The 27,171-nt window shown below is 45.4% G+C and overlaps 1 protein-coding gene and 1 long non-coding RNA gene across 2 annotated transcripts in view; one reads left to right on the top strand and one right to left on the bottom strand.

The window, feature by feature from the left end:
- Positions 1-21,567, top strand: part of LOC138068220 (uncharacterized) — a 25,403-nt gene extending 3,836 nt beyond the window's left edge. Inside the window, exon 3 of the long non-coding RNA XR_011142926.1 lies at positions 20,075-21,567. This is a non-coding gene — a long non-coding RNA (uncharacterized lncRNA). The remainder of the gene's footprint in view (positions 1-20,074) is intronic.
- EHHADH (enoyl-CoA hydratase and 3-hydroxyacyl CoA dehydrogenase) lies at positions 1,113-27,171 on the bottom strand. The gene is made up of 7 exons (XM_068955029.1): positions 27,047-27,171; positions 18,039-18,142; positions 17,078-17,253; positions 15,518-15,629; positions 15,096-15,200; positions 8,920-9,261; positions 1,113-3,339 (listed from the first exon to the last, which is right to left on the bottom strand). The coding sequence occupies exons 1-7, from the start codon at positions 27,118-27,120 to the stop codon at positions 2,069-2,071; spliced, it is 2,184 nt and encodes a 727-aa protein (XP_068811130.1). The 5' UTR covers positions 27,121-27,171; the 3' UTR covers positions 1,113-2,068.

The raw sequence follows: 27,171 nt of genomic DNA, 5'->3' as shown, positions 1-27,171 counted from the left end.
TGCACTGACTGGCATGTTTCTGATATCACTGCATATTTGGGCTGATCAGGGACTCGGCGAGTCTCTTATTTAAATCACTGGCCCAAGAGGCCCCAGGAACCAGCAGGCGAGAGGGCACAGCAGCAGGCACAGAGGGCTTTGAACCAGGACGCTCCGGCTGCGGAGCGTGGGCTGGTGCCCTCGCCCTGAGGGCGGCAGGGGCTCCCGCGCCGGCCCTCCCCGAGCCGCTAACGCGACCTCGCGGAGAGCGCCGGCAAAGTCACTGCTGGGTGGCGGGGATGCAAAGCACACCGAAAATCAATACCGCGCCGCTTTGGTCGATAGGAATTTACAAATGAACTGCTGTCAGGAGGGACATTTTTAGTATCTGTTCTCGGTAACTTCCTTGAGGGGCAGAGGGGAAAGGGAACGGCCGCAGCAAATGCACCAGCATGGAAGCGCTGCAGGTGAGGAGGGGCATTTTGGCCGCAGGGGAGCTGCCTGCGGGGCTCAGCATCCCGGGGCTGCCATCTCTCCTCCAAAGGAAGGACGTGACCTCTCCTCAGCATCCCCTTCCCAAATCCTCGCTAGGGAGGGTGAACGTGGCTGCACGAGGCATCGGAGTGGGCACGTTAGCCTCGACCGAGCGTGGTGGCAGAGCCGTCCTGCAGAACGGCACGAGAGCAGGCAGCAGCAGCCGGTGCTCTTGCGTAACATGTCACGCGGCCTCTGCCAGCAGCGCTGGCCTCTCACCCAGTGCTGGCTTGCTTTTGGCTGTGGGGCAGAGGGGATTCGGGGGAAACTGCAGTTTGGCAGGCTGAGAATGATCTCCTCCTCTGGTCCTGGAGAAAAGTCCTTCCTGGGACCAGGCACTTGGGGTTAGCTCTTGACTTCTGAGAGGTTGTCTGCTCTCCGTATTGTGCCTACATCTGCTGAAGGACAGGGATAGATAAAGGGCAAAATCAGCTACATTTAGAAAAAAACAAACATTCAGCCTCTTCAAACACAAGCGCCTCCACAAACAGGGAAATTATCTATCTCTACCAGGCAGAGAAGCAATAGAGATATCTATAAAGAAAGGACAAGCACATTTTCATTTTCTGTCATCTCATAAGATACCATATAATCTGACATCAGATAATCAAAAGAGTTTTATTAAAATAAAAAGCATCAGTTAGTGATCCAGTGTCTATCCTCCTGAGAAGGCAATCCAGACCCATCTATTCTCCCACCCCAGCCTGGAGGCTACGTTTACCACAGACGAGCAGGAGGAGACTGCCCCAAAGCACCAAGCGTGGGGCGAGTTTGGCTCAGCCTCCTGCTCCTCTGCTCCTTGCCTCCCCGCGCGCCTGCAGCAACCTTCCTGCCTGCACAGCCCTTGAGCCATTCACATCTTGGTGTGCTTTTCTGTCATTTAGTAGCATTTCTTCTGAGCAGGGCGGAAGGGACGGTACCAGCCCTGCCCCTTGCTCCCTGTCCTCAGCAGCCCTCTCCTTCGCATTAGGATTCACATCGGAAAGGTGCTGCACCCCTGGTGCCACCTAGCAGGGGATGGGAGCAGGCCCCAGCTGGCCATGCTCGGGAGAGCCAGGGGATCCCTTTTGGAAGTGGGCTGCAGGGGGAGGATCTCAAAAAACTCGGAAATAGATCTGGGCCAGGATCTATTAGATCCAGCCATTGTAAGGTGAACCAGGACCTCCTCTCTTGCCTCGCACCATGATTTGCTTTGTGGGTGGTGGATGCTGCTCCCCTCCTTCGGCAAGGGAAAGGCTAGAAGAGACGCACAGCTGTGAAGACCTAAGGGCAAAGCAAAATGAGCTGGGTCTTCACACAGCAATGTGCAAAGGAGGCAGGTGATGGCTGGTGGTGAGAAGGAAGAATGGGCGATGGCCGTGGTTACCTGCAGCAAGGGGGAGATGGAGATCAATCACTGGGTAAAGTTATTCTTCTCTGCAAAGGCCCAGGAAGGCCAGTAACGTTGTTCACAAGCCTGTAGCACTTTGGTGTTGATTGGAAAAGACAGTGCAATTACAGCACCTGTTTCATGAGATCAGCATCCACTGAATTCGTAGAGTGAGCGTCAACGAAATCACAGCTTGTTGGTCTGCCGGTTTACGTTAGACGTCCACTCTTTGAGGGGAGGGCTCCCCATAGCTACCAGCTTCTTCAGAAAGGCACTGGGCCGCAGGCTGGGAACATCAGGGTGAGACTCAGAGTATTTCTGGAGCTTAGCCAGGAGGCGAGGCAGCCCAATGGTGGAGGCATAGAACATGGGGCCGCCCCTGTGCCTTGGCCACCCGTAGCCATTGATGTAAATCACATCAAGGTGTTCTGGGGCAGAAGCTATTCCCTCAGCCAGGATGTCAAAACCTTCATTGATGAGGGGAAACAAACAACGCTCCAGGATCTCCTCCTGGTCTATGAAGCGGGGCTTGATGTGATGGGTATCTCTGTACTCAGACAGGAAGTTGTGAAGCCACGGGTCTGCCTTAGCTGCCCTGCCCCCAGCCTTCTCATATTGATACCAGCCTTTCCCAGTTTTTTGGCCAAACCTGCCTTTCTCACACAGAAGATCAGGCAGTGGGCTGTAGCGATGGCCACCCCGCTGGCGGGCAGGCGTTCCTGGAGGCAGTGAGGCCCCAGTGAGGCCCTGGCCCTGCCGGGACCTCCAGCCCACATCCAGCCCAGCGAGATCGGACATTCGGAAAGGTCCTATCTTAAACCCAAAATCTTCAAGAACCTGATCTACGACTTCTGGTCTACCTCCTTCCTCTAAAAGGAAAACTGCCTGTTGTACATAAGGATGCATCATTCGGTTCCCAGCAAACCCAAAACAATTCCCTACTACCACTCCAACTTTGTTCAGTGCTTTGGCGAGCTGCATGGCAGTGGCAATGGTGGTGGGGGATGTGTGACGCCCATAGATTATTTCCAATAGCCTCATCACATGAGCAGGGGAGAAGAAGTGTGTGCCAATGACCTGCTGTGGGCAGCTCGTGGCAGAAGCTACTTCGTCGATATCCAGGGCTGACGTGTTCGTACACAGAAAGGCCCCCGGCTTGCAGATTCTTGATAGCCTGTGGAATATTTCCTTCTTTAGATCCACGTTCTCATACACAGCCTCAATAACTAGATCTACATCCCGCAATGCATCAAAGTCCACAGTGAACTGGAGACGTGCAGGGTTATGGAAATCCAGGGTCTGGGTACCCTGCTTCATTTTCAAAGCCTCACGTTCCAAAAGGAGCATCACAGCCTTTCTTCCCGTGTTCAGATACTCCAGATCCTGCTCTAGGGCTACCACAGGTATGTTGGCCTTGACCAGGGAAGTTACAATGCCTCGGCCCATTGTCCCCAGCCCTAGGGAGAAAAGTGAGACAGAATCAGAGGCTATGAATACAAGTTATTACGAATAATCACTCAGTAATAGCACTTCTTTTGGCATCTCCAGGATAAAAAGCAGAAGCCCAAGCAAAATGAGAGGTACACAGACAGGAAAAAAAAAATTGGAGGCTAGGAAATGGCCGCTCCTGGAAGAACATTATGGGTAAGCAAACGCCCTGGGGAGTTTCACTCCAGTGAAGTTCAGACATTTGGTTTCTCCCTCCTCCTTCCAAGCTTCCTCTTTGCCTCCCTTCTCTTCCCCCTCAGCACTTTATTGCATAATCTTTGATGTAAACACCAATTCAGTTGCTATTTCTATAAAGACTCTCAGACACCGATCTGCTCTAATCTTTTGCCTAAAGTGAAACCTCAGCTTTTTTCTCTAGAGTCTCGTATGTCTCTCATTGCCAGGTCAAACCAGGTGGAGCTAACGCAGCGTTCTTAACCCATTTTTCAACCTCCTTCATCTGCTTTTTAATCAGTCTCGAGCACCAGTACCCTTTTGCCTGCTGTTCATGCTTATATTGGGTGTCTCTGTCTGTCCCGAAACACAGGCCATTCCTAACTTTTGAAGGTTCTTTCTCCGTAACAACTCTAAGACACAGTCTCCCTTGTCCAACCACGCAGCTGGAGCCCTCGTCCAGGCTCTCATAACTGAACATCTGTTCCAGCAATACTTTTTCTCCAAGATCCATAAATGCACTATTCCCAGCTTGTACCCCTTGCGAATACCAGTGTGAAGGTTACTGACCTGATCCCTTCCCTCCTTCTGCGCGCTTCCACCAGTCTCTCCTCTGTTGTGTTAAACGAAGCACCTCACTTAACACTTTCCTATGAGACTGAACCCACACTAGCTATCCTGCTCTCCCCTGACTGAGGCTTTTTGGACTAAGCAAACACAAGCTAATCAGAGAAGGCCAGCACAATTTTACCAGTTTTAAAAGTGCAAAGCATTCCCAAGAGGCTGACTATATATCTCAATGCCAGGATTGTGAATATCCCAAATAAAGCAACAGCTAGACAAAGTACAGGTTTGTTATAATTCTATAACAATGAATCTTTTTTAATCCTATTCCACATATTCACTTTTGACAAACAAAAGTCAATCAATCAGCTAAATAAATAAACAGAAACAAGGGGATTAAAACATTTGCTGGAAGCAGCTTTATGAAGAAGAGCTGAAATTATATCATCAGTTAAACAAGTTCCAACAACCAAGGTCAAACAAGGTGGTACGTTTTTCCTGCAAGCAACACACCCTTGTTTTAGTTCTGTCCCTGAAAAGCTTGTGTACACACAAGACTTTTAAAACATGCCCAGCTTAGCTACAAGAACATCATTTCTACAGACATCACTATCCGGCGAGTTGCTCATAAACAACCATTTCGCTCTCAAGCAAACGCTAAAGTTCCTCTCTAGGAAATTAGATCTATTACTTTATAATCAAATACTACTAAAACTTAATCTGCAAATAAGATGAGAAAAAAAACAATCCGTTCTTAATATTTCATTGTTCATGGTTTGCTGACTGCAAAAACAAAAAACCCAAAAAATCCTGCCACAAACACAAGTAGTTCCTCTCACTTTGAACAGTACTTGGAGGCTTGGATGTGGAAGCAGGGTGCTAGGTCTTTTCCCTGGTTGTGGTGAGCTACAAGGACTGCTTTCTTCTCGGCCCGTGTGGGAGGGTAACGCCACCCTCCCACCTTGGTGGGGGATCCCCACCAAGCTTAGCCCCAGCTTTGAGGCTCTCTTTAGACGTCACGGTGAGGGAACAGTGCCTCAAGCACCAGCAGTTTGTAGCACCACATCCCTAGTCCTCATGGCTCCCTCCCAAATTCTCTTTTTTCTTTCCAGAGCAGAGACCTGGGGTTTCTCCCTAGAGTTTCCAAGCACTGCTACAGAAATAGCCCACACACCGCGGACCGAGGAACTCCTGTTCCTCTTGGCTTCGGTCTCATGATTGAAACCTTCATGGTTCTCCCACAATATGAACAAGCTGCTTCCTCCTAAAGCAAAACCCTTCCATGAGCAGAAGTTTTCCACCTGTCTTTTCAAGGAAAGCTCTGCCGTGGCTTTAGCCGATTCAGCTATTTGCTTTCCCCAACGTACAGGATGAGTACTGCCATCTAGGTTTTTGCCATCCCATGACAGACAGGCATACATACTTGTAGTACTTCATTTTCTAGGCCAGGGGAATAGGCTTATAGATAAGATATGAGCTTGCCAAGCTTGTTTTTGACCTAGAAAGTCTGTCTCCCAACTTACTACATAACTCTTCAGTGGCCTGTATGATGATGTTTAATGAAGCTGGCAGAGAGAGTAATGAAAGCCCCAAGGGCTTTGTTACATTAGAGCTTGCACAGCCTGACTCCCCCAGAAGTATTTTCTAACATTGGGCTATGAAAACCAAGGAGATATTTGGCTGTTTGGCAGGGAAAGACGCATTTCTGAGGACTTGCCCTTTGGATTTTATAGAGCTAATAACCTTGGGGAAGAACGTACTGGAGTAGAACAAATGGTAGGGAATCATGGGGCCTTGCATGTGCTGAAGGCTGTAGAGGATAGAGTTGGGGAAACGTCCCATGCTCCGTTCAGACCGTACAGACCAAAACACATGGAGGAACTATTCCAAAGTGTGCCGATTCCTACTGTATGTTCAGTTTTCTTTCTCAGTAGTGTCATACTAAGGAATTCAGTGCTCTCGCTTCCCCCAGATCGTCATACTAAAATAACCCCCCAATATCCTTATATCTCCCACTCGAGGGGCTGTTTTCAGAGCTGTCTTACCGCCTTTCATGCCCAAGGCACAGCCATCTCACTTCTGGTCTTTATTGTGAAATGTAGCTCTGACATATAAATAAAACTATACTTGAACCTGCTAATTTCAGGCCAGATATGCCTATGACATTTGCTTTTGCTGGGCAAGCTGAGAGAATAATGATTGTTAATTATTGATGTGTCACATGAAGTATTTAGAATTAAAAAAAATGCAAAATTAATTTAAGAATTTAAAAAAAAACAAGTTTCAAACCATACGAACTCAAAATATGTAATAGAACAACTCATCTACAGTCGCGCATACTAGAGAAATACAAATCAGCAGAAAATATACTGAACTGTACTGAATATTTGGACTTTAAAATATCAGTAATTGAAATAATACTTTATAGATTGGTAAAGATATGCAAAGACCGTTCCAGTTCCCTGTTAAAAATAACGAGGTAGAGGACTGCTGTGGATTGGAGCTGCTTCTTTCTCTATTTTGGGGATTAATTTCAATCAGAAATAATGGGATATGGAAGGCAGGCAGGGCGCTATGGAAAGACTGCAGAAAAGAGAGAGAGGAGCTCTCTTTCTGGGTGACCAGGAACCAGGGAAAGGGGAAAGAGATGGGAGCCAACAGTTCAGAACAAGCAGAAGCGAACGCACTAGGTGACCATACGTGTGGCTGAAGCCAGCCAAGGATGGCTAAGCCAAGGGTGGGAGGGATCCCACAGAGCTGGGGATTGCTGCTTATCTGTCTTTCAGTAAGGACACCGCAGACAAAGCCAGCCAGTGGCAAGGCAGGACTCCGCAGGCACGGTTGCCAGTCCATCGGCAAGGCTATCTATTAAGCGTGCTCACAAAAATGACAGACTATCCTTGATGTTGACTCACTGATAAGCCTTAATAGCCCTGAGCAGCCTCACCTGGGACCTCCACCCACACTGCCCATGGGCCCAGGAACCCATTTAAGCTCAGCCTGTGGCCTTCAGCTCTAAGTCTGAGCTGTGTGGGAGGAGGGCTGGTGTCCAGCTGCAGCCATGCCTGTGCCTGGCCATACATGGACACTGTTGAATCTGACCCACAGACTGATTTCCCAGCTTGATGTCCAACCTGCCTCCTCACTGTGGTAAGGTGATACTACCCTTGTGTCCTGGATCTCTGTCCTTTGGGGAGCAGCTGCCCTTGCTGCTGACAGTAGATAAGTATCAGAATGTGGCAAATGGGGCTAATGTGATCCTTGGATGTTACTGTGGGAATACTGGGCAGGAGCAAGAAAGAAACACTGTTTTGGTGTAGTTGCTTCTAGAATGTTATTTCCATTTTTAGTATGCATGATTTATGAAGTATTGGAAAACTAGGGGAGGTTTGGTGTTGTGAAAATGATCAGAGTTGCAGGTTCTGCTTCACAGTGAAAGAATCAAAGTGCTTTGCTTATCTATCCTGCAAAAGGTTATGGATTATTCTGAGCCTTGTCCATAACCAGCTGCTTGGGAATCTGAAATTTTGGGGTAGAGGCTAGGGGACAGCTTCCAGCTGGAGCTCAGAAACCTGTCTGATGCACAGATGTGGATGCATAATACAATGGGTGGGAGATGTAGTTCAGCCCAGAAACAAGACAAACTGTGGTTCTACTAGAACCTTTCAAACAGACTGGATTTGTCCTTAATACTTACTTTAGCTCACTCGCAGCACCCAAATAAGCAGACTGTTATTCACACCAGCTCTTCCAGCTGTTTTTACACTGGATTGGGATTTTGCAGATGTCTTATTTAGTCTAGCATGATTTATCAGTAAATAGCAAAGAATGCCCATTCTAACTGCTGATTCTCATCATCCAGTCACTCCTACAAAACTTCAACACAAGCCCTTCCTGCTAAAGATTGTATTGCAGGACTGACCTGTCTGTGTTTGCATGTGTCCAGAGTACTGTGTTCTGCAAGCCACAGGATAAATATAGCAAAAATCTATGCCTTTTTACCAGAATGCTGTAACATCCATACCTTCTTCATGAGGTTGGTGGACCAATGTTCAAAAGAAATGTTTTCATTAAAAATATGACACGGATTAACGCACTGAAGTTAATGAAAAGAAAGGCACTTAAAGTGTTTCCATGGCCTGAAGTGAGCTTGCAGAGAGCTCCTGTTGCAGAGCATGAGACTGAGACCTGAGAAGTAGCTGGGGAAGAGCAGCATTGATCTGATGAGTTTCCTCTAAAACAGGATGGATGTTTTCCAAGTGCTCCATTTCTTGTCTAACCATTTTCTAAGTGCTACTATCAACAGGCAGAGCTGAAAGATAGATTTTTTTTTTTTAAATCTCAGCAGTGCATCAAAGGGTTTTATTTAAATTGCTCTTATAAAAAATTAATGAAGGCATTATCTTGCTGGGCTACAAAATGGCAAGAGTGGATCCCAGCGAGATGAAGTCGTCTTAAAATACAGCTGTCAAAACATTTTCGTATTAAAACATCCCTGAGTGATTCTTTGCACAAGCACTTGCAGTGCAGAGCTAGACCAGGCAGAGAATATCCTGCAAACCTGCTTATAATGTGGAACAAAGCCAGGACTCAATGTAGCCCTGTTTAAAATGGATCAGGCAGACGAAGTGCTCCCTGAAGTGAAAGAAAGGTAGGTGGGAGCATAACAATTTAGTAGGATGTGACTTGCCATCTAACATCATCTCTGAGCTCACCTATGGGTGATGGCTATTAGCACTGATGGCTTTTCCCTGTGTCACCTATGGCCCTGGAGCATCTTTGCCTGTGATGGGTACTGGAACTTCCCTTACCTATCACAGCCGCTTTGCGGATGGGTTGAGGGGAAGCACTCTTCCAAGACGCGCCACTGGGTGTTGTCCACTTCTCCACTGTTCTTTCCGCAAAGAAAGCGTACTGCAGCGCTTGGGCCTGGCCTGAAGTCAGCAGGATGTTAAACAGCTCTCGCTCCTTGCGGACTCCATCTGCGAAGGGCAGTTCTGTTGCAGCTTTGACTGCCTGGACGCACAGCTCTGGAGCCAGGCACCCGCGGGCCTGCTTCTTCACCTTTGCAAGAGCCTCGCTGAGAACAGCTTCAGTGTTGGGCAGTCTCGGCACTGGCTTCAAGCTGAGCCGGTGTGGTCCCAATGGTTGGCCTGGGGGGAGAGAAAAGGAGTTACTGAACAGCCCAGCATCCTCATTTCCTGGAGCGCTAGATTTTCATGCCTTCCTACACAGAACAGGAATGCAGCCCTCCTTTCTTCTTCCTGCTGAACCAATTTCATTAGGATTTACATGGCAGTCTGGGTCTGGCATTAAAATGTATGGCATTCCTCTTCAGTTTTCTGGTCACCCTGACAATTACAATTTTTTAAGTCCCTTCTCAGACTTCAACAAAGCAAGATCTCAGTTTCAGACAAGTAACTTTCCCCTTCCTTTTTCTCAGCTATGGATGCTCCCTTGATTTCTCCAGCTCTCTGACTCCACAGTCCCAGCTGTCACATACAGAAGGTTCTTTCTACTGCTCTTTCCTCAGTACTACAATTCCTGCCTCAATACTACAGTTTTCCTCCAGTATTGCTTAGTACTCAGTGCATAATCCCCCTTGCTAGCCAGAAACGCTCTAGCTGAGGTCCTGAGCAGATATTTATGTGAAAGACTGGGAAATACATCTTTTTGCTTCAATCCTTCCCTAACAGCAGGAGTTCCTGTATCCCCTTTGGGAGTAACCAGGAGGACAGCTCATGCAGCATGGGTTAGGAGCAAATGAATAACAGGAAGAGTTAATGCTTCTGTGTCAATAAGAGGTGGATCAAGCAGCCACACAAATACATGAGGCTCATTAGACTCAGGTTGCTATGGTGATACCTAAAAAGGGTTTTAATGTAATTGGTTACATTTCAGGCACCCAAATCCTTCCCATCCTCTTCGGAAGTACAAACCTCAGTGCCCTCTGGGAGATCTCTGATCTGTCCATACTCAGCCTGTTCCTATGCTCCTAATGGCAGCTTGCTTCAGTAAAGGAAGGAGGAGGAACTTGTTCACTGAGGAACAAGATCAGAAATTCAGAGGATATCTCCTTAATATTACGAGACTTTTATGTAGAGCCTTTTGTCATTGTAGTGGCATCCAGACTTTAACTGTGAGCTAATACCAGAAGTTACTGCACTGACTCCTGCACCATGATTCCTCCAGCACAGGCACCAAATAAGTGGGTCTGCTCCAATGGGGACCTCCATATCTGCTGCTCTAAGAAGCTCTCAAGAACACAGCCTCATTACCTGAGCTTTCGCTATGTCAGCTCTGCCAGGAGAGCACATTTTCTTCAAGAGTGGCATCTCGCGTCTCGTTCTCCCTCTTCTTGCTATTGTCTGAGTTAGGAAACTGCCAATGTGTCAGGCAGAAAGCTCAGGAGCAGGAGATCTGGTGCCCTGCTGTATGTGGATGCTGAAGAGCAGGAACACTGACTTTGCTCAGCATGACTGTGGTGCTGTACATCGAGCTGATGAAGGAGCCTGTCCTGACTTCAGATCTTCCTCTGAGACAGGGCAGGGTTTGAGTAACACAAATGTGAGTTTCCAGCATGAGTGAAGAGACAGATTTCCTGGAGCAACCATCTTCAGAGTTCAGCTTTTTACTTAGGTCTTTTAGACAACATACATGCATACAGAAGAAGATAAATGCTTGTTCTGTACGTAGCTTCCTTTCTAATCAGAGTTCATAAAAATAAAGCTTTCACATTGATGGTGAACATATTGTGTCTAAAGCTACCAGTACTGTAGGATTTTAGTCAGGATGATGTCCCTTTATTTTGGAATCCTTCCTTCCTCCCCCAAAATGTATGTTTTCTACCTGAAAATGCTCTTCCTTTGCTGTCCTTAATTTAGCACTTACATAGTGGGTTTGTTTTTTGTCACAAAAAACTTAAGGCTTGTCCCATAAGGCAGGTCCGAGGGCTGGAAGGCTATATAATACTGTTTGGGCAGATCAGGAGACTTCATGTGACATCTCTAATGATGTGGAAAGGATCTGTAAAGGGGAATGCTACTGGGAACTTCTGATCATGGTCTTCAGATAGCAAGCAGCACTTAAAAGAGCAAATGCTGATGGAGGAGATGATATTGTTCATCACAGAATGATTAAATAAAAGTAACTCTCCTTCGAGTCTTGTAATGAAACCCTTATTTAGTTGTAAGCCCTTTGGTTTTGCTAAGTATTCTATAGCCATCACTTCAGGTGCTCCTTTGCTGCTGCAATACTAATAAGAACCAGGAGCATATTTAGGAGTAGAGAAAAATAATCCAAATCCAAACCTGACAAGAAGAGATCAGTGCGGGCTACCCATAATTTGACTTGTAAAATCAAAGAAGCAGGAGGATGATGAACAGTATCAGTTGCTGGTGCTGCAGGACAAGAGTATCGTCCATCCACAGGAGCTAGCAAAGTCATCTGCTTTGTTTTACTTGAGTTTGTTCCTCCAGCAGTCTCTATTTAAAGCTGGTACATGCTAGCAGCTGTCTGCTGTTCCTATGCGTTTCCTGAGACTCTGAAGAAACAGTTACAGCTAGCAGTCTACAGTTAGAAGCTCATAATCACATTTCCATACAGGACTTAATACTGGTGGGGCCCAGACTAACCCAAATCAGACTAATTTTGCTTGCTTATTTGGTGTGGGTCACTGATGCTTTCGTGCTCTGAGAAGACAAAGGTCCATCTGCAGATGTGATCAGAAAGCAAGGGAAGATTATAAAAGAGGAGCTTCAATGATGTCTGCTGCAGGAGGGTCAGCTCCCATGTTGTTTTCAAGCCTTGGAAGGCTTGTGGAGGTGGGCAGGAAAAGCTGCAAGCTACTGCCTGCTGCAAGCAATTACGGCAATTTTTCAATTTTGTGATGCCATCGGGTGGACAAATTATGAAATGCAGCTTTGACTTAGTGCAGTGATTATTAAGAGCAGTTAATGAAAGAATATCCTTCTCATCTCCACGGATTTGGCTTCTGTCTGTTCCTCGCTTCTAAAAAATGCTTACAAAAGTGCAGGTATCTTCTTTTGCCTGGAGAGACAAATTTGTCTGAAGAAGGCTAGGAAGACATGCTCACTGGCTAATCTGCATTACATAATTCTTGTTTTTCACTGGAAAATTGAACTTAGACTCAGTGCTTTCCCTTTGTACTCCTATAACAGCTTATTCAGAGCTGTTTGTGAGAAGGTGTTCTTCATGAGGAATATTCCATAAAAAGATGTGGATGGAGATGCTTTCCTAACGCACCTACCATACAGGTAGCTGTCAACTGCATATTGACTCCATAATCATGGAAGCCTTGCTTCAATAAGGCCAGTCAGCTGAGACTGATCTCTTGCCTTAAGATACTGCAGCTCCAGCATGGAGAAAGTTTTAGAGGAAAATAACTTCTAAATTGATTCTTGGAGACCGATCTTCCAGCACAGCCCCTTCTGGCCTGAAATAGAAATTCCGTCAGTGACAAAACTAGTTAGTTAGCCAAACTGCTCTGCAAGAAGCCAACAGTTGCAAGAGTCATGTAAAAAATCCTATTGGAAACATAATGCTGGATACCATACAAAGATAGTGGACTTCTGTGATAGTGGGTTTTTTTTTTTGTAACTCCTTCTCTTTTTCTTAAGATCATCTGAAAAAGTTTTACTGAAATCTGAGCTCATGCATGAACAAAAGTCAAAGCAGTTATATGTGACTGTCGCATCTTTTTTTAATGCTTGAGATACAGAACTGAATGTGCTGGTCTGCCTCTATATGACAGGAGAATGATATTAACTTTAGGCAAAGGCCAAAGCCAGAAATGATCCAAGTGAACATATGGGCTCTGGGTGGGTACCCCACTCTTTCAACTTGATCAGGTAATCTGCAACTAAAGAGTGCACCAAAACCTTGTGTTCTTCAACAAGGTTTAATGATAAATTTTCCAAGAAGGAGGGAAATTAGAGTAGCTGACTCCTTCCAGTGTTCTTACTGTTAAAGCACACTGTAAATGTCAGTAAAGCTATTGGAAAGGGTCTGAAAGCAGTTTTTTAAAGTCCTATCCAAACCAGTATCTAGTGTGATGTGAAACACGCTCAAACACATTGGCTACTTGTTTAAAACAGCAATAAACTGATGGAAAAGCTACTACAAATAATGAGCAAGCCTAGAAGTGACAGGGTACCTGCTGGACACCCAGCTAGGATCCTTGTTTCCTTGATCTAGTTCCTGAAAGAATTACTGTTTCTCACTAATGACAATTTCCAGTGAAGATGAAGCTAAAGAAAAGGAATTTGCCAGTAAGGGCAATGGACATGTACCTTCCAAAAAGCAAGTTTCACCAAGTAATAATGTGGTCAGTGATTCATTCACTCCTGAGCTTCTCCTCAAAGGTCAAGCTGACTTTCACAATTCTCAATGGCTGCACAATGCCTATCACAGAGAAGAAATAAGCCTACAAATGCCTATAAATCTCACCCAGTGTCACACAGCATTTGTTGAAAGCCAGAATGCTTGCCAGTTCTAGCTATGTATCTGTTACTCATTTTATGATACACTGTTTCTGCCATCAATATTGGTTATCATTATAAGGCATCCTTCAGAAGCCCAGAGGGTATATCAAATGGGCTGTATTACTTGTTGGGGTAATTTGCCTAGAAAAGTAATAGTATTTCACTGTTCTCCCTAACAGATGGAGAAGAGAAACAGGACTCCCATTCAGAACAGACAGACAAGATCAGTGAACCAAGGTGTCTTTGCTTTTCTTATAAGCAATACTAAAGTACATCACTCATCTCATTCTAAAACATTGTATTTAAATAGTCTGAGTATATATGGGAAAAGAGAAATGAAGACTGCTTATGTCATAGGTTTTTCCACTAAAAATTAAACCCCCAGATATGGTAGCCTGAATACAGTAAGAGGGAAGAACATCTATTACAGAAGACCCAGTCACAGAACACCCTTTTGCACCTATCTGGCAAAATCCCACATTGCAGCTAAGACGTGCAGGATGCTGACTTTGAATCGCCCATGCACTAAACAATCTTAAAAAATACGGTGCACTGTCATCCAGGACAAAGCTCAGACTGCTTCAGCTTCCAGCATGGGAGAAGCATGCCTACAAAGAAGGAAAAAGGGTCTTGTTTCTAGTGAGAACTGCAGGAGGAAAATAGCACCGCAGCTTGAAAGCACATCGCCTATCAGGGTCATGAGAAAAGAGTAGAAACTTTTTTGCTTCCTTGCATGCATTTTATGTGAAGAGGAGATCCTAATGGAGTGAATGGTGTATGTCTCACACAGTATAAGAAGGTTAATAGTGGAGAAATGTCGTGCCTTCTCTCAAAGTGAAACTCCTCATGCTGCACAAGGCATGTTCCTCTTCTGGTGTTAACTCCAGTGAACTTGATCTCATTACTTTTAGGGTGGGGAAAAAAAAAGTATCTTCACATACCTCTCATCTCTACAGGCCATTTTCTAATAAAGTAACTAAAGGATTAGGGAGAGAGTCATTTACAGACTCATGGATCATTAAGTTCAGCTGAAGATGTACCAGTTCCTCCATTAAATGGGGAAAGTTATTTTTGATCAGCCATTATTGACTAGGCAACAAAACTACATACAATACCAGCTCAGGCTGTCCTCCAAAATGATATAAGGAAAGAGCATATGCTCCTCCAAATCACCTGAGCGAGCAGCCCAGAGGAGCATATGAGTTTAGATGTACAATTAAGAAGCATGAGGATTCCATGTAAATCTATGCCTCTCTGAATCCTCTCTTGAATTTCTGCAGTTCTCCAACAGCTCTGAGTTTTTCACTTCAGACGCTTCACAGAAAACAAATTCACTAGTTAATTCTCCTTTGTACGGATTCCAAAACCCAATGGAGAAGAAGGGAGCATATGGAGTAGAACAAACTAGTGGGCTTTGTCATGACTCTCTTCTGCCCTGAAACCTCATCAATGATTTCTTGGCACTGCTACAATTCTTTCCTCACCAATCACTTTGTTTGCCAAGCGAATTGCTTCCTCAACTGTGTTTTCTTTCACGACTTCATCAACCATGCCCAGCTTCAGTGCCTCAGTTGCCAGAACGTGTCTTCCTGTGATAAAAAGAGAAATAAAGTGACTTTGGTGGGGCATTGCATTCCTTTCCATCTGATCAGACGGCTGTGTAACTGGCTTCAAAGCTGAGCTGTACTCATTGTCATGCACACAGAAATGCAATACTAACTATATGCCTCAGAAGTACGTAAGTGTGCCCCTTTCCAAGTCCATCATGAGGGGAGGCAAGCTGAATTTCAACTCAAGCAGCTTCACATGTGTAAAAGAAAAACTCCTATTTCATTAGACCAAGCTGGTGGTATGACTCAATGCCACATCCTTATATTCTGAGCCTGGCCAAGGCACGGTACTTTACCTGTTGTGATCATATCCAGAGCTGCTGGTATCCCAATCAGTCGAGGTAGTCGCTGAGTGCCTTCAGCACCTGGAAGTAGCCCAAGGGTGACCTCTGGTAAACCCATCCGGGCCTAAAGTAAAGTCAAATTCAGGAACAGATCTAATTAGCAAGAACAGTAATTATGAACTCAGCAGAGAAGAAGAAAGGCAAGCAGACCTGATTCACGTGCTGCTCCTCTAGGAAGCCTCCAAAAAACTGTTCTACATAGAAACCTCATCCTTGCTTTCTGCTACACAAAACAAAGTCCCACTTAACCTTTTCAAGAGCTTGTGTACAAAGGAAGCGGAGGCAATGTTGCCCTTCAGCAGAGGCATGTGTGCTAGCACAGCACTGGAGGAGTGCTATGGGGCCCGCAGCTTCCACCAGGCCATGACACACACGTGCAAACTAATGTTTTTAGCCACGCAGCTTGACAAGTCAAGCAGTTGTTGCCAAATGCTTGAGGGCACGTTGTGGCGTGGCTGTTATCTCCCTGCCCTAATTCTTGGAAATTTAGTGAAGGGAAGATTGGTACCACTTTCATACTAAACTTTTCACTAACCTTCCTTTAAAAGCGCTCAAATGCCTCTTGGTACACTTGACCTTTGGTAGGGCTGGACGGTAGGGAAGCCAGGGCAGGAGAACGGGGCAAAGCAGTATCTTGCATTCTCTTAAAAATCTATCCAGATTTTGTTGCCCTTTAAAAAATTACAAATTGCACATTTCCCATTGAGTTCTTAAAGAGATCTGGAGTCATTTTAAGATTGCTACTTCAGGCATCCATCTCAGGTGGCATACAGGGTGGTATGCATCCTCATTGTAGTCTTCTGGCAAACCGCGCAGGCACGAGAGAGGCTGCATAAGTAAGGGAATGCCACTGTTAGTGATGAGTCTCTATAAGGAGACCAGGTGCCAATAAAAGGCAGTTCAGTGTTCCTGGACCCTGAGGGAGGGAGCTCAAGAAATACTGGATGACTCTTTTGCAGACTTTTTAAAAAGCTGTCTGTTGGTCAGAGCTCCCTGAGGAACCTGAGCCCAAGGGGAATCAAAACGCAAGTGCTCCACGCTAGCTGAGCTTCTACCACCTGTTGAAACTAGGCTACTAGCAGAAAGAAATATAAAACTCCTGGGGTTGGGGAGAAAAGTAAGCAAGAGCAAGTCAGGCTGTGTGAGCCAGTGAGATGGGCTGGATATAGCCATCTACCTCACAATTCAGATAATGGCTACTTTACTGAAACCTATGGCAAATTAACACTAAGACTTACTGAAGTGCCCGTGCAGCCATTTTACTCTACTAGTTACAAATCAATTCTGTATTTTGAAAGGAATTGCAATTAGTTATTTAATAGGACTTATGACAGAACGGCAAGGAAAGAGCTGTAGGTAAAAAAATGCCTGAGCACACCGAGGCGTGCATCCTGCAGCCAAAGCTCTCAAAGCACTCTGCCCCGCTGTTCTCCATGAGCAGCCTCCCATCCCACGCGCAGCCACAGGCTCCAGATGCCTTTGCCAACCTCCCTCGTTCACTGCACGTGTTACCTGCACATGTGCAATGCGATAGTGACAGCCAAGTGCCACCTCCAGGCCTCCGCCCAAGGCAATGCCTTCAATGGCAGCCACCACAGGTTTGTCACTCCTTTCTATGAGAGAGATCACAGAGGCCAACCCATTGTGCCGTCTCTGCTGAGGAGCAGAAAATCCTCGAATGTCAGCTCCTGAGGAAGCACAAAGAAACCCAAAAAGAGATGAAGAGGAATTGGGGAAGGCGGAGACTGGAACGATCCTTTCCTCTGTGCCATTAAACATTGGTGATGGAGTCCCTACACAGAGGAGTTAACAGGAATCATCCTTTCTTGGGACCCAGGGCAGGAAAGCCTGGGTCCTTGAGCCTATTCAGAGAGCTCAGGGGAAGGCTAAGTAGAAAAATATGTTATAACTCATCAATTCATCAATCAATCATGTAATTTCTACAGCAATTGTCAGAGAAGTGGTTGTTTAAAAAAAAGAAAGAAATGTTCATTCTGGAAGAATTAAGCTCAAGTTACTAGTAACAAGCAATGTGGAGGTCTACAGAAATTTCCCAGCTTCAGAAACGCATCACAGGTTTAAAAAAACAGAGATCTTTTATTGCACCATCTCAGGCACGTTCTGTACACTAGGCCAGTTGTTGGTCCAGAGACTGCGCACAAACAAAGCCACAGAGGGCAAAGTTGCACCAGTACATCAGGGAGATGAGATGCAGTTCAAGCTGCTGCCCACTCTAGCATGCACGCATCAGCTCACTTCTGGCCTGGAAGGGCTCTCAGACCAACTTCTTCCGTGTCCCGTGTCAACTGTGGCACAGCAGATTAGAAAAAGCCTGCTGTCCTATGGCTATCTCCAGGCAAATCAGGACTTGTGATTTTTTCCCAGCAGTGTTACAGGTCAGAGAACCTTTGACGTGAGGGGCTGACGGTTTCTCCTCTTGTTCTCAGCACGTGTTTGAAGAAAAATGTCTTACCTGCACTGAATTTCCCATTTTCGCCACAGATCATAATAGCTTTGATTGAAGGATCTGCATCTGCTCTCTTCAGTCCATCCTCCAACGCCTGGATAACTGTGAAACTGAAATAAATTAAAGATTCAGTGACTAAGGATCAACTACATTAGCTTCCTAAGAGGTTAGTGCTGTAAACACCAACGCCAGGTGGTCTAATGAAAACGAATGGTAAGTCCAAGCAAGGCTCTTCTAGCAGGTCTTCTACCATAGCCTGTGTGGGGATATACCCATTTGTTAGACTCCCACTCACTTCAGTGAGAAGTGCCAAAACCCACCAAGCTCGTCAGGACTGACCTGTCATTCGGTTGCTCGAGAGTTATCTTGTGGCTGTGACACTGCTGTTTCCAAAGCAAACAGGGCAATGTTCTTTCGAAAAAGTCTTTATGAATTAAACATTCACATTTTGAGGAAAACAGCTTAGCATAATTTAAAAGTAATTAATGCTAAACCACTGACAAGCTAAGAACTTTTTAAAAGGGATATGAGCTCCAGGGATAAAGAACGATCTTCCAAACACCTGACAGTCGGTGTGTTGATAATTATAATGCCTTCACTTTGCAGAGATCTGTGTATAGTCCAGACTGAGCCTGTGTGAATTTGGGCCTAAAGTACTAAGTCAAATTTCTTTTTTGTATCTCTTCAGAACATTTTTCCAGACATAAGCAGTAAATGTGGCCAGCAAAGAATTAACAAAGAATTTCAAAATTAAACAGTAAAAATATAAATAGTATCTTTACAAATCATCTCTTTTAAAAAGGTAACCTGACTCTAGGTCCCTTTGGCATCTGAGGCTTAAAAGCTAAATCTATATCTATATCTATATGTATGTATATATACACATGTATATGGGCATGGAGAGTATAAACTGTTTTAGAAGACAGTGACAATAGAGAAGCTGGTGCATAGAAGCAGGAGCATGAACACCTAACACGTTAAATGAGGCTCTTTATTAATATAGCTATTAACACACATTTCATATATTTATACACTAATATATTCATATACATACACTTACACTATATATACACTTATATACTTATATGTGCATGTGTGTGTGTATATCCTGCACAAGGAGATAACGCCTCTCATTCACATCTGGCTTTTCCATGCACTCAGCTAAGCTTTACACCCAGGCTTTCATTCTTCTGCAGCCACTTCCTCCCTGGCCTCCTTACTGCTAAAACGCCATGCACAACTCTTCTCACACCTTCCCCTTGATCCTCCTCTGCACCCACATTTCTTTTCAGGAAACCTCAGGTCTTTCACTTGCCCTTCATCTAAGGTGCCTTTCATCTGCGCCAGCCAGAGGGCAACTTCATCTAAGCAACCTGCATGTCCTAAGCCACATCTCCTCTGCCTCTCCTACCATACCAGCAGGTCAACCAAAGAAAATATCACAATTTGTGTTTTCCCCACAAAACCTGAAAAAAATAAAACAGCGGAAAAATCTCAGCTGTCTGTAACAAACATCTGGTCAAGATGACACAAAAGTCAAAAAGCAATGAAGGATAGCAAGCAGCTAATAAAAACAAGGGGAAAGTCTTAGAAAATAGGAAGTGAGCATAGAAAAAATCAGATCAGGTAGCTTTACCATAGTTTTCAAAATAAATCTTATTTAATCATCTAAGGCTGGAGTTGATACAAGGGGAACAGATAAACACAGCTTTTGCTCCTACGTAATTCAGCAGGATTTCTGGAGCAAAGGAACTGTGAATCAAATCTATGGTCTGTCTTAGCCCAGATTCCCATCCAGAGGGAGCTGACAAAGCAGAACTCATCACATATACATACATACATGTAAGTATCATCTAGACTATAAAAAAAGCCACTGATGGAATGTTTTGTAAAGCTATTGAAATGACAGCTATTTTATTTAAATCTTGTATATTCAAACTTACTTAAAATTCAGGTTTCTAAATTTCTAGACTGACATTAGTTTTCTAAACTGCACTTGAAAGTGGCATAGGGCATTATAAACTCCCTGTTTCCGTTTACAGGGGTCAGGCAAGCGAGAGACCCTCCTGGCACCAAAAATTTTTCCACTTCAAATCACTGCTTCAGACACCACCTCCGATGAGAACAACCAGAAATCAGCCAGCCCGTGACCTGCCCCCTGGTATGTGGTCTGAGCTGCCAGCTGTGCATCGCTTCCTCGTGGACAAATATCTTGGTCTCGAAACTGCATCTGCGATCAACCGTGGCCGGTTTGCTTGTTTTCTCCATTTCTGAAGCTCTGAACAGGCACGAAAGCAGAATCCCTCTCTTCCCTTTCCACGGCTCTGCGGGATGGCACATAAAAGGGTGCGTCGCTGCTGGCTTTTCAGTTAAAAGCCACCCCCATGCGCGCGTGTGCCTGTGCATGCACACACGTTTCCTTAACCAACAGCCGTATCTGCTTAAGGCCAGCTTTGGAGCAATCTCGGACAGGCCTGTTTCCCTCCATGCTTATTACAGAGCGTGTTTGTGCATCCATCAAGCTGTTTCCACACAGGCCATGCGTCACTTGTACTTTGTGTAACAGCTGCAGAGCTTAACATTGCAACCGGCTTCCTGTGACCTGGCCGTAGCGTCCTCTCTTTGCTCCACCAAGCTCAAGCACCACTACAGTTCTGGGATACTGCCGGCCACGTCTGGACAAGCTCTGTCTAGTTTTCTCTATCCTGTAGAACTGCTCATTTCTCCAAATACTACCTCTGCCTTTTTACCGTCCTCAAGGGACAGCTCTGCCAAGCTATTCCCAAACTGCTTCCTTGTAGCTCCTAGACAGTTTATAGTCTCTTTCTCTTACTCGTTTATCACGGCTGCTTTCACCAAATTTGCATGTGACCTCTCTTGGTGAAGATGGCAGCAGATTTGGCTACCTGTCTCCTGCTTGGTGTCCCTGCTGGCTCTCATATTTGAGCTGACATCCTCATGCACCACCATCCTAAGGCCCTGCTCATTTTTCCTTTGCCACCTTTGAGAGCTCCTGCTGTTTTCCCACCCTCTTGGATCCCCTTTCTCGACTCTTTCTTATTCTCAGGCTGTATCAAACATAAGGAAGGACCCCCAAAAAATCTTCCTCCTCCTAGGCCTTCTCCAAGCCGTGAGCCCAGTTTCATGGTGGCTGATGAAAAGGGAGCCGAGCTCTGTTGATACCCAATGGAGAGGCATGTGAATTAAAAAGAACTGAGAAATAAGCCTAAAACGTACTCACATTGTGCATGTTGTTTTAATATATTTGGGGACATTTGATGTAGAAAGGAGGCTTCTCATAAAGCAGATGGAAATGTTCCACTGTACTAATGTGTAACCATGCTTGTAGGGGTGCTTGAGCATCCAAGCGGAAAAGTTACAGCCTGAAAAAGGAAATGCAGGAGCATGCAAGAGGTTCCCTGTAGGCCAGCTGTGGGAAGTCCTACCAGCTCCTAACCGTGGCGTGTTCCTCCTTCCAAATCAAAAATAAAAGAGAAGTGCTTAGCAAAGGCCGTTAATCGGGGTTGGGGGGGGGGGGGGGGAGGTGGCTGGCTGAGTGAAGGCTTGAGCGGGCGGAGGGGAAGCTCCAGGATCAGCAGCTGCCTGGAGAAGGCCACGCTACGCGGCAGCATCGAGGACAGCCCGGGGACCGGGCAGCCACAGACCACAAAACATGTTATTGCTGGAGAGGGAACAGCTAGTTATGAAGCAAAGGACTTGCCCAGAAATCGAGGACAGCTCTAAATCCTGACATTAGCAATGGCTCTGAAAGGTGAAACTTAAAGTAGAAAGAATTTGCCCATGATGAAGACAAACTATGAGCTGAACCTGTAAAGGTCCTTTCAGTGCATAAGGTTTCGAACACCAGACTATGAAAGCCTTTCCCAGTTTAATAAATGTTTTCATATTCTATGGGGAAAAAATACATATTAAAAAACTTGTTTTTATGTCATCCCCTTTGTCACATCAAGTGCTGCGGCTGCTATCTGAGGAGGGCCAGCAGGCTGCACCCGATGCTCTCTGCTCCTCGATGACCGTTTTCTGTACCAGTGCAGTACCAGGCCACAGAAATACCAAACGCACCTAGCAGCAGGAAGATTAAAGAGAAAACCATTATGAAATGTCATGACGATTAACAAACCATGGCGCAAAGAGGGAAAAAAAAAGTATGTACCAGGATCCTGAACAAACGTTAAATTACTGATCTGAAAATATTGTGTAGAGCACATATTCAAGCCTGAGGAACAGATAAGAAGCGATCAGACATTTCTGTGTCTGCAGCATGCACACGCTGAGCAGATGCGAACTAGCCAAATAAAAGGTTTGTCTGCATCAGCAGGAAAGGTTTGAGATCTTATGTAGGAAATTATTTCCAAGTCTGTAGCATTTACAACAATATACTCCTTCTACCCAAAGAAAAATTAGTCATTCAGGCCACCCCAAAAGAACAGTTCAATACCTATATTACTTGTATTAATGCAACAAAACTCCTTTTTCCAGAGAATAACTTGACCCTGTTGTTGCATAAATATTTCTTCCTCCTCCATACATCTTTTTCCCAGTGAGACTTTTTTTGTGGCACAAAAAGGAAGCAACATCAGATTTTTTGCAGCCTCTTCTTCTCATAAGATAAAGGAATATGTTTTCCCCAGGATGTATGTTACAGTCCAACACAGAGGCTCTATTGCTTTGTAACTAACTCATACATTACAACTGGTACTAAAAGACATAACTTTCAAAGAAAGCATCATAGTAAAATGTGTGATAGTAAAATTAGAAAAATATCACCACTTTAAATAGCTAGAGTGTAAAAGAAACAAAAAAAGTCACCATAATTTGCATAAGTATTTCATTACCTTGAAGTATCATTCATTTAACAGTAACAATGCAGAAATTCACTATATGCATTTCAATCAATACTTAATCCCTTGCTATATAGTCAGTCCTACCACATGTATATTATCTTGACTGCAAGAAAAGTGATTATGCCAAGATGATTCAATGATAAGTATTTCAGGAATGCATGGTAGGTGATGTTAAATAAGATGTGCACCCCCCAGGACAAAAGAATATTCCTGCGTGTGACCGTACCAGGTTATTTCCATTTTGAATAAAACTCTACTTATTGCAATGACAGTGTGCTGGATTTGTAAGACGGTCTTATCATTCACCATAACAATTTTGGATTTTAGTGAGGATTGGGGAATGTGAACATCCTTTGCTTTTAAAAAAAGCAGTTTAAGGGAATCCTGAAAATAAGCTCAGCCACCTTTGAAGAAGTCAGACTCCAATACACTGTCTCTAACAGAAAATGCCATTTATGGAGAACGTGCAAATCTGGTCCCTTCCCCTGGTATTCCCCCAACAGCTGCAATCCCTGTATTAGGGATGTTACTGTGTACATCATATCCAGTCTTTTTAGCATCCATGGATGGACCTGCTGTCCACAAATTTGTCTAATCCCTTTCTGATCTGCCGATCCCATCTGCCTCCACAGGCTCCTGTGGCATCAAGCTCTGTACTGTCTGTACAGAAATACATTATCTGTTTTAAACCAATCTCCTACCAGTTTAATCAAATCAACTACCACAGGATTTGGTAAATAACAGTTATGCCTTTAACTTAGCTACCTTCTCTACAATTTTGTAAACCTTGACCTTAATCCCCCTCCCAGCCTTTTGGCTGGAGGGATGTCTCATCCCTTCCCTCTGCTCCATGGTCTCATAGGACTGCTTTAGGACTGCAGATCTCTGAAAATGAAACCTCTGCAAATTCAGGAAAAAAAAAAAAGTTTGGCACATGCCATGGAGGCAAGGGGAGTCTCTGGAGGGGAGCAAAGGCAGAGCTAAAGAGGAGCAGAGAGGACGGAAGAAAAATGAGGGTGATTTGCTACAGCACTCACAAGTGAGCACACATTGCTTGGGAAAGGGCTGTCTGTGAGGTACCTACGTGGCCGCAGATGGCGTCAGACGGCAAAGAGCAAATTCCTACCCACCAGTGGCCTCTAAAGTGCTAATGGCTGCATGCGAAGGTGTGAACGCTTGCTTGGATGACAGCACTGAGCACCACGTACCATAGGGAGAGAGAGGTGAGGCTGATGCAGAGGAGAGTGGGAAAAACGCACCAGCCTTTTAAAAAGCATCTGGGCCTGTTATGAAATTAAATTGTCGGGATGGTGGGACATGGTTGCAACCTGAACCTTTCACTGCCTGCTATCACCTACAGTGGCAAACATTTCAGATAGCAATCACAAACCTACTCCACTATAGCAACGTATACAACATATACAGAAGCAGGAGGAGGAGACGTGGCTCACAAAGTGCCCTCTCCCTTTCCTAGCTACAGTAAGGTCTCAGCTAAAAGCTGCCTGGCTGCAAGTATGTGATAAATACTGACGCCTACTGAAACAGGTCCTAACATAAGAGAAAACAAAATGATGCAAACCCAGCTAAGGCTGAGCTCAGTGTGTCCTCCACGCTTGCTCCTTGCAAATTCAGTGGGTCTTCTTAATAAATTAAGAAATAAAGTAAGAGCCCATGCAAACTGAGTTTTCTTTCTGAAGCTACTTGCTCTCAGGTAGAAGTACCTCCACCACATTCCAGCCAGCATTAGCTGTCTCGACCAGTGGAGCTGTTAGCTGGAACCTCTTGATACAAGACAACCAGGACAAGCCAAGTCCCTCTGTCCTATCCCCTTAGGTGCAATCAAAGACCAGAGGCATGTCTCAAGCTTAGGTCTCATAGCTGCTTAACCTGATCTAAATTCACGCTCTGCAGCTTCTAGTCCTTTCCCACTCTGTCCCTCACGCCTGCACTGCTATGCGTGCAACAGCACAGGGTGCTGACACACGGAGCTGGACTGAGGGAAAGGCAAAAGCAAATAAGCAGGCTAGTGTTTAGGCACATTATCTCCCCGAACTGGCTCACTACGTAGTCCCTGCTAGCACAGCGGAGGCTGCGAGAAACCATGGCCAGGATGATGCAGCCCCAGCTTAAGTTGCGTTATGGTGCTATGGAGCTCAACATTAGGGAACGAGTCTACTCTGGAAAAATACACAGGCCTGTCAGGGCCCTCTTGCCGTGGGGCTGTCGGCCAACAGAAGAGTGCGGGCAGCACAAAATAGCTATGGTGGCAGTGATGATGCAGCATTCGTTGGAAACGGCCTTTTAAATGGCTCTAAAGTAGCTTCTCCCTCCTGTGGCAGGGGAAAAGAGCAGGACCAAGACCATACCCACTTTGGCCTGCAGTGTCATGGAGCTGTGCCCTGTGCAGGCGGAAGGAGGAAGAGCTTGGCAAATGGAAACAGAGGCAGGGAGATGTATTTAAGAGGCTGTTATGCAGATGCATGCTGCTGGTGCTCGAAGGCAAAGAGAGCACTTTAGGTTTTATCACAGACTGCTCAAAAGAGACAGTTAAGGATGCCTGAGCGCTTATGTTTAGTTCTGTAGTTTGAACTTTTCATGGTAAGGATGAAAAGTTCACTGTGGGAACAGCTTGGAAGTTTTCCTAGCCTAGTCAAGCTAGTTTTCCTAGCTTTTAGGCACAAGCTGGTCCAAGGGACACTTTGCACCTGGCACTTCTGGGAGCCTTACAAGTCTAGTTCATCTAATCTCATTAAGTTACTCCAAGTTTGTTTTCTCATGATAATTATCAGGGGACAGGAAAATTATCTTACTCCTCTTTCAGACGTGTTGCAAAAGAAGAGCAAGCATTGGCAGCTATTGCAGAACAATGCAGCTTGCTATGGCTTGTGGCAGCAGCTGGTATCTCCTGTTCGTGCTCTTACTTGTCTCTCTCAGCTTCTTTTTAACAGGTGTGCTGGTACAGAAGTTGAGCATAACTTCAGTGGATTTTCTGGCTCCTGCAAAAGCATCAGCATACACCGTGGGGCCTGTTACAACACGGCTCAACCACAGCTGCTTGCAAAGGGTCTGTGTGCTGCTTAGAGCTAAATGAACTGAAAAATACACAAACCTTAGACCAAATTATTTAAAGAAGAATAACATATATGTCCTTTTCAAACACATGAGAAACTACACTTTCAGATGCTACTATACATTTGTGTTTGTTTTTCTCTGGCCTGTGTTGGACTATGTTTTTCTCTGGCTTGCATTTGAGATTGCTTGGGGACTTTCTTGACCAAGAGCACCATTTAGAGGTCAATTCCTTAACTATTTTTAAAAAGCAAATTACCTGTCTAGTGTGACAGCCCTCACTGTGGACTAATCCATCCTCACTTCTGGCCGTGTACCTCCTGCCGTACCTTGAACGGCAGCCCAGTCAGCCAGGGGCTCTCGCTCCTCTTGCTCAGCCACGTTGCCTGTTTACAAAGTCCTTTGCCTCAACCCTTGTGTTCACTTGGAAGTGCAGACACCAGCCTGCCTGCAATCGCTGCGCAAGCACTTCTGAGCACGTGGAACAGGGAAATAAACTGAACAGTAACAAAGCTTAAAGCACCAGGTGTTTTCACCCAGGAGCTCTGAAGGATCTCTGGGATGAAATAGCTCAACTACTAATGATGGTGTGTAATTTCTTGCTGGAAGCATCACCTTCATACTTAAAGACTGCCAGGTGATGAGAAATGTGTTAAGTTTTAAAAAGGATTCCAGGGGACACCAGAGAAAGCACACATTGGTAAGCCTGACATCTCTCCTGCATAAATCAATAGAAATTACAATAAAGAGAAGAGAAGCCACGGAAAAACAGGGCATGTTTTTTGCAAAGAGAAGTTTAAGCTCAAAAGCAGCTGCCAGTTTTCTGAGGGAGTCAGCCAGGCTGATAGCATTTGCTCAGGAACCCAAACACCTTCAGCGAGCTCCCCGGCCAGATGTAGTTAAGGACCAGCTTGCGCTGGGCTCGGTAGAAAGGGCTGTACAACAGGTCAGTAGGGAAAGGGTGGAAGAAAGCGAGGTTAAAAGGAAGGAAAGCGCAGGAAGGTATGGAGGAAGGTGGGGAGGACCCCGGGCCGCCCCGGCAGCTGCTGGGGAGCCCGCCCGGCCCTGCCCCGCCATTACCTCAGCGCGTTGACCGGCGGGTTTCGGAGGCGGATGACGGCCACGGCGGCGGCACCCCTCACGTACTGTGCCATGGCGAGCACTGAGCTGCTCTGCTCTGCTCCGCTCCACCCGGCCCGGCCTGG

Source organism: Struthio camelus, chromosome 9, assembly GCF_040807025.1.
Source record: "Struthio camelus isolate bStrCam1 chromosome 9, bStrCam1.hap1, whole genome shotgun sequence".
In the NCBI taxonomy this organism is placed as follows: domain Eukaryota; kingdom Metazoa; phylum Chordata; class Aves; order Struthioniformes; family Struthionidae; genus Struthio; species Struthio camelus.
Note: the sequence above shows the minus strand (reverse complement) of the source record. Positions and strands in the feature narration are given on the sequence as shown.

Bases quoted from the DNA above. Each gene is read 5' to 3' on its own strand.
- EHHADH (XM_068955029.1), bottom strand. From the start codon at position 27,120: ATGGCACAGTACGTGAGGGGTGCCGCCGCCGTGGCCGTCATCCGCCTC. The intron at 15,630-17,077 runs GTAACACGTGCA...ACTTTACTTTAG, and splicing joins ATCGCATTGCACATGTGCAG to GCCCGGATGGGTTTACCAGA. The intron at 9,262-15,095 runs GTGAGGAAAGAA...CTCTCCCCCCAG, and splicing joins CTTGGCAAACAAAGTGATTG to GCCAACCATTGGGACCACAC.